We start from the raw sequence: 20159 nt of genomic DNA, 5'->3' as shown, positions 1-20159 counted from the left end.
AATAGGACTATTCAGCCGTTTTTTGTTCAATTTTTCGTGGGGTCAGATTCTGATCGGTACGAGTCAAGGGAATGGCCCCTTGGCCTTTGATTTTTATATAAAAGACACAACGTACATAAATACCGTCTTTAACTTCTACTATGATGGATTGAGTGTCTTACATAAGGAATCGGAGGAAGATTCAACAATTTTTTTTTTTTTCGGGAAACCCCAATGAAAAATAGACACCATTACCTACATTCCACAAAATTGTACGTGTACGTCAATGATCTTCATGGTGGTGAAATTTATATCAAGAATATTAATAATACGATTAATCAAACTTTCACACACATTATATTAATAATTTTAATATCAAATTATCAATTTGTCTATTAATTTTAATTATGTGACAAAAGCCTAACTTTTAGAATTTTTTTTTTTAAAAAAAACATGGTATGGATCTTTAATTATTTGTTTGTTGGTAGGTTGTTCTTATCTATTTTTTTTTCATAAAAATAAAATATATTTTTCAAAAATAAAAATTTCTAAATATTTCGTATTTATATTTTAAATTCTACTAATTAATTATTTATAACTGGTTTGATTATGATGGGTAATAAACTAATTTGAAATTTACTTTAAAATTTAAATTTTACTTGGAATTATAAATGAAAAGGAAAAAAGAGAAAATGACAGAGATATTGTAGAATCTTTATGGTAAGAAAATAACTGAAATAATAATAATAATAATAATAATAATAATAATAATAATACATATCCATTTGAGGATATAGTTTGACAGAGTAGCTTTCAGTTTGTTTTTTAGTTGTATTTTTCTGAAAATTATTTTATTTTATTAATTAATTAATAATATTTTTTATGATTAAAAATAAAAAACTGGATATTTGGAAGTTTGTGAGATATGTTAGAATACGAAGAACAGTTACTGTAATTTGTCTTGTTCTTTGTCTTTAAATGATTCCCTATTTTCTTTTATAATATTAAATATAAATATTTTTTTAAAAAAATAACAGAAAGTAAATTCCTTTTTTATTTTTTACTCCTTGTTAAGATTATCTTTTTCGAATATTATGTTAAAAAATTACAATTTTTATTTTATATTAAAACTTTATGATATATTTAAGAATGTTTATTTACTTTATGTTCTTTAGGTAAATATTTTCAATAATTTTTTACTAAGATCTTCTAGATGATTCTAGATGGTTCCAAATTAGTTATTTATAAAGCTACCATAATTTTAAAAAATATTCAACAAAAAAAATGTTTTTTCTTTTAAGATTTGTGTTCACAATAACCACAAATTCAAATTATTTATTGTTTTAAATTGAAAATCTTATTATTTGTAACCCTTTTATCTTCAACATTTGGTCGACGTTCTTTTGCATTCTCCAATCAATACAAATTTTTTTTAACATGTTTTGTTACTCATTCACGTGCTTCTTATGACACCAGACGTGGCAATTAACTCGTCCTCAATTCAGATTTTAGGCGGCAACTCACCTACTTGAAGCTAGAATCACTAGTAATCGTTGGTTAGTCTTACGACAATGGATTCGTTTCCGAGTCTTGTGGGAGACAACCCTACGCACATGTCACAACAGCACCAACTCTACGAAGTCAAAATTGAATCTTACTATTGGCTAGCTTGGAACTCGAGCAATCTTCCTTCATACATCAGGAAGGTAACACAAACATATCATACCAACAGTAAAGTGACATGGTGACACAATTATATGAAAACGTAATTGATTTAATCTTGAGTTGGTAAAAAGGGTCGAGATAGAAGGAGGATTACGAGTTACTACTCTCATTTATTATCGAGCACGGGTTAGAAGGAAGAGAGTCCTCTCACACACAACAACAACAATAACAACATAGATGGTTTTGTTTTGGTTTGAACCGCACAGCCGCCGCAAGTAAGGACAAGGACAGTCCCATTCCCGTACTCACATTCCAACAGGTCCCACATCACGTGCAAACCCTCCCCTCCTCTTTTATTTTTATTTTTATTTTTATTTACTCTATTAATTACCCTTTCAATTTTTATTTTTGTTTTTATTTATTTATTAAAAAAAAAAAAACATTTTCTATTACCCACTTCTTTTCTTTAAATATTATTTTGATTATTAATAATTCCAAATACTTCTTTAAATCATGGGCCACCCCTGTTTTTTATTTTATTTTATTACTCAATAAATATATTCCCCACCTCACTAAACGACGTCATTTTGGATTTGTTTCATGGATACTCTCCCGCACTCACATTCTTATCCTTCCATCTTCATTCTCCCTTCTTTTCTTTTCCTTTTTTTTTATTTATTATTTTAATCATTTTCCATTTTATGTAATTATTTGTTTTTTTTTATTAGGGAAGATTTATATTTATATTTATATTTATTTATTGTGAGATGAATGATGGAAGATTTATTTATAATTTTAGGAAGGAACCAATTCACATGAGAGATTTCAAACTTCCATGTTGGATCCAAACAAAACCTAAATTTTTTTATATGATTTTATAGGGAGGGGGGAGATGACAAAATCTTTGCTTTGCTTCGGTATTTGATTTTTATTTATTTATTTTTTATTTTTTAATGCACAAAACCCAGAAAGATACACAACACATATACTGCAATTTAGCCTCTAGCCTCGCATCCACAAAAGTATCGAATTGATGAGTTTGTCGGGATGAGGGTAAATAGCCTTTCTGGTCGATGGTTCGAGAATACAGGTAATTTCTTAAGTTAGAATTTTAAGAGTTCAAGAGTTCCTGCTACATGCATACAAATTATGCCACAAAACTAACCGATAATTTCTTTAGTTTCTTTAGTTAGAATTTTAAGAGTTACTGCTACGTGCATACAAATTATGCCACAAAAGTAACGAATTGATGAGTTGGTGTATCGGGTTGAGGGTAAATAGCCTTTTTGGTTGATAGTTCGAAAATACTGGTAATTTCTTGAGTTACTACATGCATGAAAATTATGAAATTCCAATCTATCAAACGAAATCAGTTAAAAAGATTAGTTAATGAATTACCTAGTTTAAACTAGATTACCAAAGTGTTCTTTATTTTTTATAATTGGCCAGACTTTTTGTTCTATCAATTAGGAATAGGAAGAGCCAATACGAGGGAGCTCAAGCTTTTAGTTATTAGGAAGAGAGCCGGTTCAAGAGCCAAATCCTAACACAAAGACTTAAAAGTCAAAGCCAGTCATCAATTAGAAGCGAAAAAAAATGATGATAACTTGATCAACCCGCCCCTTATTATCACCCACCCAAACCCAGTAAATAACGTTCACTTTAGCCCGTTACAAGTTGCGTGCCCCTATTAGGAACTGTAATTATTCCAACACTTTAGATTGCTTTTTCCATTCTTCTATATGAGAGGTCCTTGAGTTGGGTTTCCAAGTAGTTCCTTTTCCTACCACCCACCTCAGCCAACAACACTGATGACATCATTAGTCGTCAACACAGCTCCCCAAATTCAAGGTATTGTATAAAAATAATGTAATGGTGTAATTTTCTGTAGTAGAGCTCATCAATTATAATTAATAAAAAATATAAAAAAAAATACAATATTCTAAAATACTGTCTCTGGAAGGAAGGCACAAAATCACAGTATCAAATCAAAAACCCCCCACCATTCAGAATAAATACGAAAATATCAAATAAAGAACAAAAATTAGCGCACCTGTAATCGCCGAGATTGGCCCTCATGCGATAACACCGCTATTATACTCACATATACTCATCATCATCATATCTTGTAAAAACAGAAACTCTTCCTTTCTACAAAAATTCCAATTCGGGCTGCTGTGCTGCTTTCGTGGTTTGTTTGGAGGACACAGATGTGAAACACACCTCCTCTTACCAATTGCTACCTCCGCCAAAGCTTCGACCTCTTCCTCCACCACCCGAATTGCTGCCCGAAAACCGGTTATTTCTCCTATCAGAGAATCCTCCACGGCCACCACCACCACCTCGTCCTCCTGAGAACCTACCACCGCCGTTTCTGCGATCACTGCCGAATCCTCCACGACCACCACTACCACCGCCACCAAATCTACCACCTCCTCTTGACTGCTCTCTGTCTTGCAGTTTTGGCAGTGTTTTCAACACCTCTAGACTCACATTGGCTGCATTTCCCTGACCTGTAATAACAAGAGGAATAGGGAAAGAAAAATTACTTCGTTTGCAAGCCATCTTAAATGAAATGAAAGGGAGAAGGGTATAGTTATTCAAGGATGAAATGAAAAGTTCCGTTTGGGAACAAAGTTATGAGTCAATGATTACCAGTAAGAAATGCATCCAGATCTTCTGTTTGAACATCGAACACAGCACTGTATCCATCAGCCGTCAGTGTCATACCCTTAACTGACTCAACCTTCTCCTCGGGCAAGAATCTCCTCAAGACACTGTAGGCAAATCTGGACAATTTAAGAAGAAAAATTCATTAGTTTAGTGGCACGAAAAAAAGGAGAGAGGACCAACAAAAATCAAAGCTAATTATGCATGCAAGAAAGAAAAAAAAGCTTAAACCATTCTAAACCTACGTAAATTCATACTCAGAAATTTCAATACGTTAATTCGCCAAGTTCTCCAAAACAATGACCTATTAGGTAATTACAGAGAGAGGCAAAGTAGATGACATCATGATAGTATGTGCAAGGCATATATAGAGTGGAAAAAAGCATCAAACACATTGACAATGCTAAAGTCAAAATTTCTCACGATGGGGAAAAGATAGGCTTTCCAGCCTCGAGAATCAAAGTGACGTGATTTTCCATCGATGTCAGAAGTGATCTGCTCTTTATCTCTGTATAACCCTGCGGGAAACAACCAACCACCAAAATGCAGCGTCTGTGAAAAAGAAAGCCAACGAGAAAAAACTCGAGATGGCATAGTTTAGAACCAAAAAAAGACTACTCACAGAGAGCTTGGCAAGAGCCTTGGCAAGTAACTCCACAGCAGACAAACTAGAGTTGTTCACCAACTCCTCCGCAGCAGACTTGAAGGGTGGGATTACACTGTCAGAGACTTGAGTTATTGATTCTACAGCACCAGCTCCAGCACATCTGGCTATATCAATAGGCTGGGGAGCAGACAAATGCTCAAACTTCACACCAGAATCTCGTTCTATCCTGGAAATTCTTCCCGACTTTCTTGGATCATACAATGTCACAGCAACTCCAGTGTTGCCTAAAAAACATTAGTTGTGTTAGAAAGTAAAAATTTAAATGAAAAAACATGGTGGAAAAATGCAAACCATTGAAATATACCAGCTCTTCCTGTTCTTCCAGACCGATGGATATAAGCCTCTATGTCCTTCGGAGCCTCACACTGGCAGATTCATAATAAATAAAAGATATAACATTAACAAAAAATAAAAGTAAGAAAGCACACTTCAGGCCACTGGATAAAAGTATCTCATTACAAATGGGGTTCAAGCACAAACCTGGATAATTAACTGAACATCATTGATATCCAATCCACGTGCTGCCACATTGGTGGCCACTAATACCAGAAACTTGCCTGACCTGAAACCAGAAAGGGTAACCTGCAACAAGTAGGTCACCCTATAAGGACCGCTAAACAGCTAATTACATCTATTGGAAATATATATATATATGCGTGTACATGTACATGTAGACATTTATACACACACAAACACAAGTGTGGGGGCGCAATCATATGAATACTTTGAAATCAAGAATATTTTAACTTAGGAAATAAAATAAACTTCTAATAGTTAATTGTTACAAGTTATAGAGTAAATAAGCTGGCACATAGGGTTATCCAATTGAGCTACCTATTACAATCCTACCTAATCAATGGTTTCTTCATAAAATAGATGAACAACCTAAGATCATAATTAGAAAATTACCGAACGTTGAGACTGCTGTATATCTCCATGCAATGCTCGTGCTCCTGGGAGAAGACCAGCAAGCTCTGATGCAGATTCCTTTGTCTCCGTAAATATAATAGTTCGGCCTCCACTGAGTAAATCATCATCATCCAACAATAATGAAGAGAACAATTCAATAATCCATCACAGATGAAAAATAATAAGAACAACAACTAACTTCTTTGCATTCAAACCACCAATAACTAAATTCTTTCCATTTAAACCACCAACCTGCTGTAGCATTGAATGATATCAGGAATGAGCCGAGACCGTTCTGAATCAGAGCAAGGAATAACAATATGCCTAACATCCTTACTGGCCTTCATTTTTTCATTACCAACAAGATCAGCAGTTTTCTTGTTTGCTTTAAGGAACCTAGAAGCAATCTATAGAGCAAAACAAATTTTCAATAATAGTTGCAGAAGAAAAATACATTTTGCAGTCAATTTTTCAGCTAATTAATATTGCATGTTTAATAGTAAGAAGTAACTGCATATTATTTGTGGAATACTAACAGTTTTCACCCAGTCTGGTAACGTGGCACTGAAAAGAAGTGTTTGAACTTTGTTTACATCCTCCACTTTGCCTAAAAAATTCACCCAAAACAGGTTGCCAACGTCAGGTAACAAAATGACACCACATCAAGAAAGGAAGCAAAATAGAATTCACTCTCGCAATGTAACAAAAAATTAGGATGCAAAAATACTATACCAAGAATAAATTCAACATCATCAACAAAACCCATTCTCAACATTTCATCAGCTTCATCAAGAACCCTAAACTTTAGAGACCGCAAATCAATATTGTTTCTGTTAATGTGATCCTACACCAAATTAAAAAAAGGCACAAGTCAGTAAACAAAAACTAAAATTTTCCCATCATTAAACAAAGCCTTGCACATTTTCTTAAAATTTCTACCTTAACACGGCCCGGTGTTCCAATAACTATGTCAACCCCCCTTCGTAATTTAGTTTCTTGGGGCCCATACAGCATTCCTCCACATAAACAGCAAGACTCCAGGCCTAAGGCTTGACCATAAAATTTGAAGTCCTCGAACACCTAATCAAAACAAAACTTTTCAAGGCACTAAAATTAAATTAACAAGTTTAAGTCAATAAAAATTCCTCAAACAATACCTGATCAGCTAATTCCCTAGTAGGTAAAAGTACTATAACACTAGGAGACCTTCCGAATCCAGTCCCTCGTGATGATTTAGAAGGCCCATTTATTAAACACTCCAAGATGGGCAAGACAAAAGCTAATGTTTTACCCTGCATGAAAGACAATACATAATATAATTTTTGACAAGACAATGTTAATCGTGCAATGTAACGTACAAATTAGATATAATCTAAACCTCAAAAGTAAAGGTCTTTCGGTCACATAGAGAACAATATTGTTGTAAAGACCGCATGCAAACTAAAAAGAAATAATAATGAAAAAACATTCCCACAATGCTGCATTGCGGAAAACTGCTAAAACTTAACAACCTAGATAAAAGGCTACAGCCTAGATCCTGACCGATCGATTTCCTCATGGAAAAAAAAACCACAAATAAAATTTCCAACAGACAAATTATCATCCATCAATTTGATTGCTGGTTCAGCGACTGGTCCGAATCGAAAAGATACCGATTCTATGTTTCATATTGGAGAGTGCAGAATGTCATTAATTAACAGTGCCAAAAATAACAATAAACAATCAACCAAACAAATTGTACCTGTCCCGTTCTGGCTCGTCCAACCAAATCAAACCCGTCATATACGGTGTCAAACGTCATAGCCTGAATCGGAAACAACGCGATAATACCCTTCTCCTTCAGCCTGGCCTTAAGCGGCTCCGAAATCCGAAACCTAGAAACGGCATTCGGATCTTCAACCTCCTTCTCCGCATCATCTTCATCAGACTCAATCACCTTCGTCTTCTTCGAGCTCTTCTTTTCCTTTCCGCTTTTCAACCTAGAATTCACAGGTTCACCCAACTCCGAGCTCGTCTCACTCCTATCCTCGTCGTCAGCCACTTCTACAGCTTTTCGCTTCTTACTTTCTTTATCACCCTTACTCTTCTTTTTCTTCTTATCCGAAAGAACCAAATCGTCACTCCTCTGCTCAAAAGCTTCCTCAGTACCTAGGGCTTCCACGAGAGCTTTGTTCTTCATCTTCTTCTCCTTCTCGTCCGCAGTGATTTGAGAAAAAGGTTGAAGATGCAAAAACTCCGGTGCCCAAACCGATCCGAACTGAGATTGGACTCCGTTCGGTACGGTTCAGGAATGGTAAATGAAAGATTACAGACGCCCGGCAACGAACAGAGGCGGCTAGGTTTAGAATGGAAACAGATGAAAAAGAACAATGAAAAGCGAATGAGAGATATGAAGGCGGGGAAGGAGCTAGGGTTTATAATGAAAAGGAAAACGGCAATTTCACTGCACGTGTTGTGCACGTGTCTTTTTTTTAAATTAATTATTTTAATTCAGTGAATAATTACGCCAAACCATCCCTACTAGTTCGGATGTAATTAATTTTATTTTTAACTAGTTTTTAACACGTGTGCAATGCACGTATGTTTATTTTCAAAATTACTTTAAACTGTTTTTTTTTTTTAATATTTATTTTGTATGCCGTAAATATATTTTAATGTAACTAACATAATTCTAATTTTTAATTTATAAGACTGTTTTGAATATAGGTTAATTGAACTTTTAAAATATATAATAATTAATAACACATAGTATTTTATTTTAATTAATGCAAGTATAAATATCAAGTAAAATTTTTAAGAATATTATTTATTTATCAATGTAGTTTTATTTTTGTACATTTTTTCATCTCCAGTTTTAATTAAAATAACTTAATTCTAAAATATTCTCGATGAAATCTGATGATGCAAGTTGCACTTTTGAGCCCTCTTAGATAGTCGTAATAGCTAGCTGATATTGTTCGTTTTGGCTCGTTATGTATCGTCGTTAGCCTCACAATTTTAAAACTCATGTACTAGGGAGAGGTTTTCACACCCGCGTAAGAAATGCTTGGTTCCCTCTCCAACCGATGTGGAATCTCATAATTCACTCCCTTGGGAGTCCAACGTCATTATTGGCACACCACCCCATGACATGCGCTGATACCACTTGTAATGAGTAAAATCCACGTAAATATTGTCTGTTTTTAGTCATTACGTATTGTCATCAACCTCATGGTTTTTAAATCGCGTCTATTAGGGAGATGTTTCACACTTTTTATTATGAGGATGTACATTCAACCTGCCAACTTGGATTGACCCAACACGAATTATAGCGCCTGTGATAAGATAAGGAATCACTATAAGAGAAATAAGGTTCAGATTACCTTGTTGATCAAATATCTCAAGGCAAAAATATTTTTTGAGATTCGAATCACTCTACAAGCAAGATTCATTATGTTAAGCTTGAATGATTCTACATGAACCTAAACTAAATAGAATTGCAAATAAACTTATAGTCTAAAGTAAATAAAAAGTCTTAAAATACAATAACTCTAAATTGTAACCTACCGAAAATTTATAACAATCAAACTTCATTCTTTTTCGATGTGGCATGAATTGAAACATAATTTTGATAACCTTTTCTTGACATCTTTATTGATGTATATTGTATGATTGATGTCTTTTTGTTTATATCAGACTGGGTTGAGTTGAATTATCATTTTGAGTTAAATTCGGTTCATTTTTCTGAACCCGAACCAATTTGATTATATTTCGAATTCTTGTGACATAAACTTTGGATTAACTCGAACCGGACAAAAATAGTGTGAATCACGTTAAGTTCTTCATTTGATAAGATATTTACCAGATAAGGTAAAATGTTCGAGACTCGGCAAGTCAAATAAAATTATTTATTTTATTCGAAATATCAAATTGTTCCTAACTTAGGGTTTAATTGCATTTACTTTTATTTAAAAAAAAAATACAATTTATATGAAAAATGAAAAAAAAAGAAACCCTAGGAGAGTTTACCGAAGGCGCATCGTCTTCCAAATAAAACCCTAAACAGAGAAGTATCACTGAAGCGGCGCCTCCTCTGTTTGGCCTATTGCAGCGCAGAAAATGGTATCCTCCTTTCTTTCTCGTTCAGTTCCCTTCTGGATCAATAGCTTAGAGATTTCATTTTTCGTGTTGTGGATATGTAATCCCCTTACTTTTGATTTTAGGTCAATCTCATAGTTATTCAATTTCTTTGCATTTTTCAATGTTTATTGACATGTTCTTCTTGTAATCTTGAAAGGCACCGAAGAAGGCCGTTGGAAAACTGTCGGCAAAAAAGAAGCCGGTAAATGATTATTTTTTTCCTTCTTCTTTCCATTTGATAGGTATTTTTTGTTTCAGTAATCGGTTGCTTCGGCTTGACAGTGTTGGAATGTTTTCAGGTGAAGGTGGTGAATCCACTATTCGAGAAGCGTCCGAAGCAGTTTGGAATCGGTGGGGCATTGCCGCCTAAGAGAGATCTGACAAGGTTCGTCAAATGGCCGAAAGCTGTTCAAATTCAGAGGAAGAAAAGGATTCTCAAGCAGAGGCTCAAGGTTCCACCTGCTTTGAATCAGTTCACCAAGACACTTGACAAGAATCTTGGTAATAAAATCGAATAACTATGTTAAAAGAATAGTCGAGATTTTTTATATCAAATTCTATCCTTCTTTGTTTTTGCAGTACGCTGAAACTCTCTCCTTTGTAATTAAGCATGAAAATTGTTAGGTTATAGGAGCTATGATTAGGTGTTAAGGTTCCCGACCTTATTGTTGAAGGTTTAGTTTGGCTACATTGAGATACTATGTTTTGATTGACAATGCAAGTTAAATATGGGACTTGGTTGCGGACTTTGATCTCTCAGAATCTTGATCCTTGACCAAACCTTATTTCCTGCTAGGTTTCTTGGACTATGTTTAGACCTTTTCACATTTTTGGTCATTCAGAAGTTCTAATGGTTGAATTTATTAATAGTTTCGCTCTAGACAAACGTCCTTTATGGTACTCGGTCGCAAATTGATTTTGTGTCTCTCCTGATTCCATCAAGTTCATCTGGTCATCTTCTTGGTTTCAGTTGTATATGATTGCCTTGTTTTCTTACTGTTTGTTGTGAAAGTGTTTAGAGTGTTGGTTTTAATTACCTTGTCACTCTTATGCAGCAACAAACTTGTTCAAGATGCTTCTGAAGTATAGGCCAGAGGATAAAGCACAGAAGAGGGAGCGTCTTTTGAAGAGAGCGCAGGAAGAGGCCGAAGGCAAATCACATGATGCGAAAAAGCCTATTGTTGTTAAGTATGGTCTCAACCATGTAACCTACCTCATCGAGCAGGTGAACTTCTATTCGTATTCATACATGTGAAACGTTTCACTCTTTTCAATTGCAATGTTTATCCGTGATCTGATACACTCCTGTATTTATAACTGCCATGTAAAATTTACTTTCTTTTTAGAACAAGGCACAGCTCGTTGTGATTGCGCACGATGTGGATCCGATTGAGTTGGTCGTTTGGCTCCCAGCTTTGTGCAGGAAGATGGAAATCCCATATTGCATTGTGAAGGGAAAAGCAAGATTGGGAGCGGTAACCTTTTTCTTTTCGTTTTCCCGAACGCACATTTCCAATTCTATTAATCCCAGGAACAGCTGTTTGAAATTTGTTTCCTTTTTATAGATTGTCCATCAAAAGACTGCATCAGTTTTGTGCTTGACAACTGTAAAGAACGAAGATAAGTTGGAGTTCAGCAGAATCCTTGAAGCGATAAAGGTGACTAGCACATTTAAAACATATGCTACACTTGACTAGTCCATCTATGTATAGCTTTTCTTAATACCATTGCTGCTCTGTTCTGTTTGTGAAGGCCAACTTCAACGACAAGTACGACGAGTACAGGAAGAAGTGGGGCGGTGGAATCATGGGTTCTAAGTCACAGGCCAAAACCAAAGCAAAGGAGAGGCTCCTTGCCAAGGAAGCTGCTCAAAGGATGTCTTAGGAATTCACAGGCCAACACTAGAGCAAAGAACAAAGGAGAGAAGCTTTTAGCAGAGCCAGAGGATGTCAAAGGATGGCTTAGGAATCGGTAACGAGCTCGTCTAACTTAAATCAATTATCTTCGATTAAAAAAAAGGATCGACGAGGCTTGTCATTTTTATTTTCAGCTTTAAGTTTATTGGATTGAGAAAGTTTAGTTTGTTCTACGAGTTCTACATGTTCAAAGCAAGACCTTATGAAGTTATTCTATTTGGACGCCACTTTTTTTTGCTTGAACTGTGTGTTATATGACGTTTGGCCTTAGTTTTGAATGAAGCCTCCTATTACTTGACATAATACATGAGACAAAAAGTACGACATAGAATCGATTCGACTCTTTAAGAGCATTTTTCGGGACAACTTTGAAGGTCCTAGAACAACCCTTTCAAGGCTCTAACATAATTATGTGTAATTTGAGCTCTTTCTTCTAATATAAATGAGCAAAAACAACAGGATATACAGAATCATGATGGATTCTGATCAGGGAGAGGAAAGTTTAACCTCTTGAAACAGGTAAAGCTGCCATCAACCACCAAATTGTGCCCACTTACATACTTTGCATCATCAGATGCAAGATAAAGTGCAGCATTGGCTATATCATTAGTCTCACAAACTGCCCCTTCCAAAGCACTCAAATCAAATATCATCTTCTCAAGTTTCTCCTTCTCAGTTCCAGGAAAAAAGCGACACATTTCGTTGATAGAAAATGGCGTCGGGATCGCAAATGGTGATATGCAATTCACTCGAATACCATATTTACACAACTCCGATGCCATGGACTTGACAATACCGATAACAGCGACCTTCGACACAGAATACGTATGTTGAGCTAACCCACCCATCACTCCCGTGACACTAGCCGTGCATAAAATTGATCCTGATTGTTGAGGGATCATAACACGAGAGGCGTGCTTGATACCAGCTACAACACCTCGGACATTAATGTTCATAACTTTATCGAATATGGCAAGGTCGAGGTCCAAAATGCTTGGAGGAGTATTGCAAGCAATCCCAGCATTGTTGTACATTATGTCAAGCCTTCTGTGAAGAGAGAGAGCGAAATCTACAGCATCAGAGACATTGGCCTCGTTGCTGACATCACAAGGGATGAAGGTAGCGTTGGGGCCGAGCTGCTTGGCCGTCGCTTGGCCAAGCTCTTCCTCGACATCCGCCAACACAACTTTGGCTCCATTGCTTATGAATTTGGATGCCGTTGCCTTCCCAATGCCGCTGGCTGCGCCTGTAATCAGCGCAATCTTGCCTTCAAGCCTGCATATCCCAATCCAAATCTAACCCATGTCAAGAACATTGAAGGTTTTGGAAGAGAGTATAATAAACAAACTCACCTTCCAGCATGGGAAGACAATCCCCTATTGAAGAAGCTCAAAGTAAGCGAATTCCTTACGAGATGACTCCGAATCATGGCGTTTCAGAAGGTTTGAATGAGGAGCTCGGATGGGGCTTCAATGGCGGATTCAGAGTGATCCCATTTGAATAACTTAGGAAGGGAATGGGGAAAAGGTACTTTTAAAAACAGGGGAGTTGATAAGGAATCTTGTTTGTAGCTTTGACTTTTCTGTTTGGGTCATTAATGTCTTGGATGAGTTGTATAGTGAAGAGGGCACATTTGTTCGTGTGTAGTGACCCATCTGTCTTTTGGATTCTTGGTAAAATCCAAAACCCAGAAAGCAAACAGGATTCGCAGCCAATAAGTTCGATGAGGTGATGAGGTGTAAACGAAGAAAATTGCACGTTTTGTGGATTCTTTTAAGAATTACAGATGGTTTTGTTTCATTTGGAACAAAACTGAATCTCAAAGGGTGCCATTCATTCATCCATCCTGACAATGTGTTTGTAACTGCCTAGCCCCTTTCTCTTTCTTTCGGCCTTCTGTTAGGGAGATGTTTCTATGGACAATATTTCGTTCCCCTCTCTACCCGATACGAGATCTCAAAATCTATCCTCTTTTAGGGCCCAACGTCCTCACCTAGTTGCCCTCTTCATTCGATGTGGGATCTCACAATCCACCACCGTTTGGGTCCAATGTCCTCACTAACACATCATTTGGTGTCTACTCCTTTGAGGCTTAGTGTCCTCGCTGGCACACTGCCTGATGCCCACTCCACTTCGTAGCTTAAGGCCCTCACTGGCACACCGCTAGTGTCTGGCTTTGATACTATTTGTAACCGTCCAAAGTCCATCACCAGCGGATATTGTCATATATTAGCTTTCTTTTTTAGGTTTCTCTTCAAAGTTTTTAAAACGCGTCTGTTCGAGAAAGGTTTCTACATCCTTATAAAACATATTCGGTTTACTTCTCTAACCAATATGGGATCTTACTTGCCGTTGATAGGGGTTGTTACGGTGGAGTGGTCGCTATGCTATGGGGGAAATGTATACCTGAACAGAACCCACCCACCCTTGTGTAGTGAGATTCTTGGCAGCCCATTTTGGAGGGGCTTTGAGGCTGCCTATTGCCTTCCATTACCCACACATTCATGTCTATCGAACATTGGGGCTTGAATTAAACATGTTTGGCTTCAAACAATCTTATGTTTGGTGATTTATTAAGAATTTTTCTAGAACTCGTGTGAGTGAAGACAAAACATGTTGATGAAAGGACTCGTGTTAACGTAACCTTGTTGGAGTCATCAGGCACTAAACTTAGATTACATATCTTGATCTATATCCTAAACGAAGGATTCGTGTCGGTCTGTACATAGAGTATTCGCTCTTATATTCCAAATTATGATCTAAATCATGGACAAAGAACCTTTATTGCGACCATGTCCGAATCATAATCTGAATGAAAACAATCATGAGGATAGAATGACTAAGAAAGACATAAAAGAACTTAAAGTCACTACCTATACCAATGAGATGCAGCTCTTTTTTCAGTGACTCAATCATAGTAACTCCAAAGTTAAACGTACTTTGCTTGAGTGACATCTTAAGAATTTTTCTAGAATGCATGTGAGTGAAAAAAGTCTTCGAGCTAGAAGTAAATAATGTGACAATGCATGTCGGGATATGCAGGTGCAAAATCTCATTACATTTTTCTAAATTCACGTCATATTATATTACATTTTATACGTTTAGGTTATTTTATAAAATACTAATTATTTTTAGGACCATGCCAATAAATGTATAAGTTTTTATTTTATGGATATACATTGTATCTCCAAAGTTCAAATAATTGAAGTACATTTATTTTCCTATATCTAATTGGCTAGCTTTTCAATAATTAGGTTCCAAATAATTTGATGGTAGACTTAAATAATTCTTAGTCTTTCATCATTAATACCGTGTCGATAGAAGACGAGCTTCTTATCTATAGTAATAATGTCTATTTAATTTGTAGGATCTGTCACGAACAAGTAGAGAATTCTTGTTTTCGGGCCATAAAAAAAACCTCAATTTAATTTAATTTTAAATATTTAAATTATATATTTTATATAAAAAAAATTGTATTCCATAAAATAATTAATTTTAAAAAAAATGATGATATTTATTTTTGAAAAAAAAAACTTGTCGAGATTGTCATTGGTCATGTTCGAGTGTCCATGTTCGAGTTGGTCACTAGTGGCTATTGTGTCGAGATTGTCACTAGCAATAGTTGTGATCGAAAATGATTGTTGATGATAGTCCTAAGAGTTTTCGCTCGAGTTAGTTGCCGACAATAATAGTCGAGGTAGAGTCGACAATAATAGTCGAGGTAGAGTCGCCAACAATGATAATAGTTAAAAAAATATTTATATCAAAATAGTCCTTTTTTGAAAAATATTTATATAAAAATAGTCCTTTTTTTAATTACCACAAATTTCCTGGATACAAAATAAAGCCAAATATGATTGCAATTTTACCCCTGCCCCAACTTTTTTAACTTTTATGCCCTCCAAAATTTATTACTTTTAATATAAGGATCACACCTAAAGAATCATAATAGTATCCCTAATATATATATATATTAAATATCATAAAAATAAATAAATAAATAAATAAATAAACTTCTCAATTTCCCCCTTATTCTTCATTATTTGCATTTGTACCCTTCAACTCTTCCTTATTTCCACTTGTACCCCCACTCTTCTTGCTCTTTAAACCTCCTCAAAACCCTATCGACGGCCACGTCGAAGGCATCTCTGACAGCGCCGGTGCCGTAAACGAACTTCGGTATCGACTCGATTACTCTCTCTCTCATCTCTCTCACTTCCTCTCTGCTAAATTTCTCCAGAACCGCTTCAATGGAGGTGGTCCCGTTCTTCACGGCGTTCCGGTCTATGAAAACCGAGTAACTCTCCGGTTTGCCTGGTAAGAACCACTCGTACTGGTAATACGCTGTCCGCCGCCAGAAGAACACTGGAATCGCTCCGGCCACCATACAGTCGAAGATCGACCGCCGCGTGAAGCTGTCGCCTCTTGGCTGCAAGCAGAAATCCGAATTGAGAAACGATTCGAGTATCGCCGACGTGCCATTGGAGCAGCGGCTACCGGCACAGTCGACAACGCGGCATTTCTCCGCCGTGGAATTCCGGCACTGATCCAGCAGGATCCCCCGAAAGTCATTACGGAAGGCGGCGCGTTTGGCGCCAGCGAAGCAGAAGAGGTGCGTACGACTGCGCGTGCGGACGAAGTCCTGCCAGGCCGACATGTCGTCCTGGCTACTGGGGTGGAATCCTGTGGGGTAAGGTACACCGACGTCAAAATAGTCCCACGGATTTCGCTCTATCAGAAGGCGAGTAATATTTCTCATTCCCGGTAAATAAATACACCTCGACCCCCAATCCTCATCACTGCTGCGGCGGAAATCCCATGTGATGCGGCCCATTGTAATGAAATGATCCCAGCCGTTTGATTTCTTATAGTACTCCTGATCGGAAAGCCACCTTAGAATCATACGGCAGTGATGATCCCGAGCCTCCGCGCTCGAAGCCGTCCATAGGAATTTCCCCACTGCGAGTCCAGCGTAAAACGGTACATAAAACGCCGTAGCAGATTCCGGCTCCTTGACACGGCATTTATGCTTCATTATCCGATTATGGAAAATGATTTCCGTTACGAATTGGTCCGTCCAATACCACGACGCCAAGAGATTCTCCGGTATCACTCCGGCGAGAGAATCAGCTCTCTGCCCGAACCCGCCGTTCACCATCGCGCTACAACTTGAACTCCACGGGTTCAGACTGTCGCAGTTTTGGACAATGTCTTGGTTAAATTCCGTCGGCAGGTCGTAGACGAAGATCCGGCCATTTTTGCAGTGATCGCCGTCGGTAGAGGCGGGAGAGACGGCAGCGGAGGGGAAGCGATGAAGGCGGTTGGCGGCAGAGGAGATTGCCGGCGGGAGAGGAAGAGGAAGAGGAAGAGAAAGGAAGCGAATAATGAAGAGGAGGAGGATCTGGAGGCAAAGGATTGTGAGGAGAAGCCATAGACAAGATTGTTGATGATGAAATTGCTGTAACAACGAGTTGAACGAGTTCTTTCTACCGAACAACTCGTAGGATTTCAATTTCCTCGGATGATGCTCCGGCGAGGAGTTGCCGGAAAGAGGAAGCATTAGAATAAAATAAATCAGACTTTCAATGGCGGCCTCCGGAAGAAGGATGGCGACTGTGAGCGCCGCCGTGGACCGTCACCGGCAGAGGAGATTTAGGTTTAGACAGGGAAGAGGGTGAGGAGTTGTGTGAAGGAGGCGTAAATGAGGGGCTGAAATTTTATGAAGGGAAGGGAGAGGACACGTGTCGAGTAGTGTTACCGGCTGAGGGAGCAACCGACAGCGTAATAAGTTATTTGCGACCGACAACTGACGGTTTCCATTTTTCGTTCGCACAACGAGAACGTTGACGTACAACGTGAGGATTCCGTGGACTTCTCCGTTAATTTTTGGAAGCGGCGTGGGGGAATATCGGTAAAAAAGTAAATCTACCGTGATTTTGTCTAAAACCACTTAAGGTAAAAAAATGATTTTGTTTTAACCATTTAAGGTAAAAAATGAAGAAGAAAGTAAAAGGTAGTTACATTTATAAAGGAGTTTTCAATTATATTATTATTTATTTTAATAAAATAATAAAAGGGAAAAAAGAGGTAATAAAATAAAATAAATTAGGAAAATACGTATCGAAAATAAAAAGAAACAGGTAAGAAACCCAGGAAAAAACGTTGAATGGGGATGACGTCAGAGTGCCACGTGGATGTTAGCAAAATTACGAGAAAAAAAAAAAGAAAATATTATTATTAAGGAAGTGGGGCCAGGTGGACGGACGTCGTGTAGAATATTAAATGAAGTTAGTGGGTGAGGTGGTGTCCGGGGAGATAGCTGTAAGGAAGAGCGGTGGTTCTGTTCCATCAAACTGGTTTTGTGGCTTTTGCTTATGGATTTTCAATTTTAATTTCTAATTAAATTGGTCCCAATAAAAATAATTATATATATATATAAAATTTATGGTCAAAATTGGGAAACTCATCACCGACAGAATCGGTATTTTCTTAAAAAAATATTATTGAAAAAATTAATTTTCCTTCCACTTTACTTCATTGTCACACTGTGTGTCTGAAAAGGAATGTCAAAAGTGTAATTTTGTAATTTTTATTTATTTATTTATTTTAGTGTATGTAAATAATAATAATAATTATTATTATTTTAAACATAATAATGACTAAGGAATAATATAACCTGAGGTAAGAAAAGGAAAGAAAAAGTAATTATATAACTCAATTAATTAAAGTTTACATTGAACTTGTTCACATCATTTATTTATTTTTTTAATAAAAGTATAAGACATTTATTTATTATTGTCAGATATTTAATTAAAATTTTTTATTCAATTTTAATAATATTTGAAAAAATTACCTTCTAAATATATATATATAAATCATTTTAAAGAGTTTTGAAGAATAAATAAAAATAATAATAATTATGAAATTATATATGTATATATACGCAATTAAAAAGGTAAATATTAAAATTGCAGTAAATTCAAGCCCAATTTAGTTTACTACGATTTACTTAAAAATTCTGAATCTATAGGACGTTACTAAAATTTTATTAAGATTTAGCGGAATCTAAATCAAATCTAGAATTTTGATGGAACGTTTTACTAGTAGTAGAATTTGCGAATGAGAGCAATTTTGAGAATAGAAGGACTAAAAACGACTTAAAAAAATTGAAATATAGCAATAAAGATCAAACGTTTATGGGGCGGTGGGAGTTGTATGCAAGATTTGAAGGGTGATAAGGAGTAAATTGATAATCTTATAAAGATGAGGGATGGGAATGCAAATAAAAGTAGAATGATTTGTTGACAGTAATCCAATTGAAACTCAAGAACAGAGAAGAAGTTGGAAGAAAAAACATGAAAGAGTGTGTCTCTATTGCTTCTTTAAGAGCAAAGGGCCGACATTATCTCCGGTGGCCTTGTTGTGCTTAACATGGCTTCCATCACACAGAGGAAATGTGGCTGACCTCCAACATCTGCAACAAAACTTGTTTATTTCAGCTTAGTCCCTACTCTGTTCATAATTTTCAATTTAGTCCCTTAACTTTCAACATTTTTCTCCGTACTTGTTTAAAAATAATGGGTACCTGCAATAGGGTGTGAGGGGCTTGGCAAGGTCGGCGACAACCACGGAGTCCACCACTTTGTCCTCGCTCTTCCTGATTGCTGGGTTTATGGCTTGGCCGCCTTCGGCTCTGACCACCACCACCATGCGCCGCCGCGGCATTCCGCCGACGGTGAAGTTACCGTGGGGAGGACGGGTTGTTGGTAAGGCGGAAGTGGCAGGAAGCGAGGCCATTGGAGGAGCAGAGGAAGGGTGGTGATGTGAGTGAAGGAAATGTGGTAATGGATGATGAACGTGTGGAGGGCACGGTTTAAAGGTGCCTTAAACCGGCCTAATCGGTGGATCTCCCTTTGACACGTCCTTCTTCCCTAATCCAAACAACATAATATAATCTCTATTTTTTAAAATTAATCGGTAACCAACCGAGTCCATAAAAAGAGTCCAACGACCTAAGGATGACTATTTGAGATTTTTCAACTACAGGCCTCCGCTCTACCATCTGAGCTAAGGTCGGCCATCGTTCTATTGTTATCTAAATGTGCAAAGTTTATTTACATAAAATTAGGAAGTAATACTTTGAGAATGCATGCATTCTAGTTAAATTACTTCCTGGGTGGCTAGATTTGAAACATCTTGTTACTTAGGAAATTAATCGTACATGTGATGGACTT

General features: G+C 36.8%; 5 protein-coding genes across 5 annotated transcripts; 1 reads left to right on the top strand and 4 right to left on the bottom strand.

Annotated features, from left to right (window-relative positions):
• Positions 1 to 3517: 3517 nt before the first annotated feature.
• LOC111459276 (DEAD-box ATP-dependent RNA helicase 7-like) lies at positions 3518 to 8283 on the bottom strand. Its single transcript, XM_023102096.1, has 13 exons — positions 7632 to 8283; positions 7048 to 7182; positions 6830 to 6970; positions 6623 to 6734; positions 6427 to 6497; positions 6143 to 6297; positions 5891 to 6002; positions 5462 to 5563; positions 5286 to 5346; positions 4937 to 5205; positions 4738 to 4832; positions 4300 to 4433; positions 3518 to 4157 (listed from the first exon to the last, which is right to left on the bottom strand). The coding sequence occupies exons 1-13, from the start codon at positions 8067 to 8069 to the stop codon at positions 3874 to 3876; spliced, it is 2109 nt and encodes a 702-aa protein (XP_022957864.1). The 5' UTR covers positions 8070 to 8283; the 3' UTR covers positions 3518 to 3873.
• Positions 8284 to 9875: 1592 nt separating this feature from the next.
• Positions 9876 to 12178, top strand: LOC111459686 (60S ribosomal protein L7a-2-like). Its single transcript, XM_023102701.1, has 7 exons — positions 9876 to 9991; positions 10167 to 10211; positions 10309 to 10510; positions 11065 to 11234; positions 11356 to 11484; positions 11575 to 11667; positions 11762 to 12178. The coding sequence occupies exons 1-7, from the start codon at positions 9989 to 9991 to the stop codon at positions 11891 to 11893; spliced, it is 774 nt and encodes a 257-aa protein (XP_022958469.1). The 5' UTR covers positions 9876 to 9988; the 3' UTR covers positions 11894 to 12178.
• A 100-nt stretch (positions 12179 to 12278) lies between these two features.
• On the bottom strand, positions 12279 to 13443 carry LOC111459685 (secoisolariciresinol dehydrogenase). The gene is made up of 2 exons (XM_023102700.1): positions 13278 to 13443; positions 12279 to 13200 (listed from the first exon to the last, which is right to left on the bottom strand). Exons 1-2 carry the CDS (start codon positions 13352 to 13354, stop codon positions 12396 to 12398), a joined length of 882 nt encoding a protein of 293 aa, XP_022958468.1. The 5' UTR covers positions 13355 to 13443; the 3' UTR covers positions 12279 to 12395.
• A 2524-nt stretch (positions 13444 to 15967) lies between these two features.
• LOC111459117 (xyloglucan galactosyltransferase XLT2-like) lies at positions 15968 to 17876 on the bottom strand. Its single transcript, XM_023101873.1, has one exon. The coding sequence runs from the start codon at positions 17483 to 17485 to the stop codon at positions 15995 to 15997; it is 1491 nt and encodes a 496-aa protein (XP_022957641.1). The 5' UTR covers positions 17486 to 17876; the 3' UTR covers positions 15968 to 15994.
• Positions 17877 to 19154: 1278 nt separating this feature from the next.
• On the bottom strand, positions 19155 to 19813 carry LOC111459616 (CDGSH iron-sulfur domain-containing protein NEET). The gene is made up of 2 exons (XM_023102605.1): positions 19511 to 19813; positions 19155 to 19399 (listed from the first exon to the last, which is right to left on the bottom strand). Exons 1-2 carry the CDS (start codon positions 19720 to 19722, stop codon positions 19297 to 19299), a joined length of 315 nt encoding a protein of 104 aa, XP_022958373.1. The 5' UTR covers positions 19723 to 19813; the 3' UTR covers positions 19155 to 19296.
• Between the last annotated feature and the right edge of the window lie 346 nt (positions 19814 to 20159).

This window comes from Cucurbita moschata, unplaced genomic scaffold (assembly GCF_002738365.1).
Source record: "Cucurbita moschata cultivar Rifu unplaced genomic scaffold, Cmos_1.0 Cmo_Scf00022, whole genome shotgun sequence".
Lineage (NCBI taxonomy): Eukaryota > Viridiplantae > Streptophyta > Magnoliopsida > Cucurbitales > Cucurbitaceae > Cucurbita > Cucurbita moschata.
This window is presented reverse-complemented; position numbering and strand designations above follow the sequence as displayed.

Coding starts and splice junctions, on each gene's coding strand:
- LOC111459276 (XM_023102096.1), bottom strand. CDS start 8,069: ATGAAGAACAAAGCTCTCGTGGAAGCCCTAGGTACTGAGGAAGCTTTT. Junction 6,003..6,142: donor ATCATTCAATGCTACAGCAG/GTTGGTGGTTTA, acceptor TGATTTACTCAG/TGGAGGCCGAACTATTATAT. Junction 5,564..5,890: donor TACAGCAGTCTCAACGTTCG/GTAATTTTCTAA, acceptor TACTTGTTGCAG/GTTACCCTTTCTGGTTTCAG.
- LOC111459686 (XM_023102701.1), top strand. Junction 10,511..11,064: donor GACACTTGACAAGAATCTTG/GTAATAAAATCG, acceptor ACTCTTATGCAG/CAACAAACTTGTTCAAGATG. Junction 11,235..11,355: donor TAACCTACCTCATCGAGCAG/GTGAACTTCTAT, acceptor CTTTCTTTTTAG/AACAAGGCACAGCTCGTTGT.
- LOC111459685 (XM_023102700.1), bottom strand. CDS start 13,354: ATGATTCGGAGTCATCTCGTAAGGAATTCGCTTACTTTGAGCTTCTTC. Junction 13,201..13,277: donor TTGTCTTCCCATGCTGGAAG/GTGAGTTTGTTT, acceptor TGGGATATGCAG/GCTTGAAGGCAAGATTGCGC.
- LOC111459117 (XM_023101873.1), bottom strand. CDS start 17,485: ATGCTTCCTCTTTCCGGCAACTCCTCGCCGGAGCATCATCCGAGGAAA.
- LOC111459616 (XM_023102605.1), bottom strand. CDS start 19,722: ATGGCCTCGCTTCCTGCCACTTCCGCCTTACCAACAACCCGTCCTCCC. Junction 19,400..19,510: donor CCCCTCACACCCTATTGCAG/GTACCCATTATT, acceptor GTTTTGTTGCAG/ATGTTGGAGGTCAGCCACAT.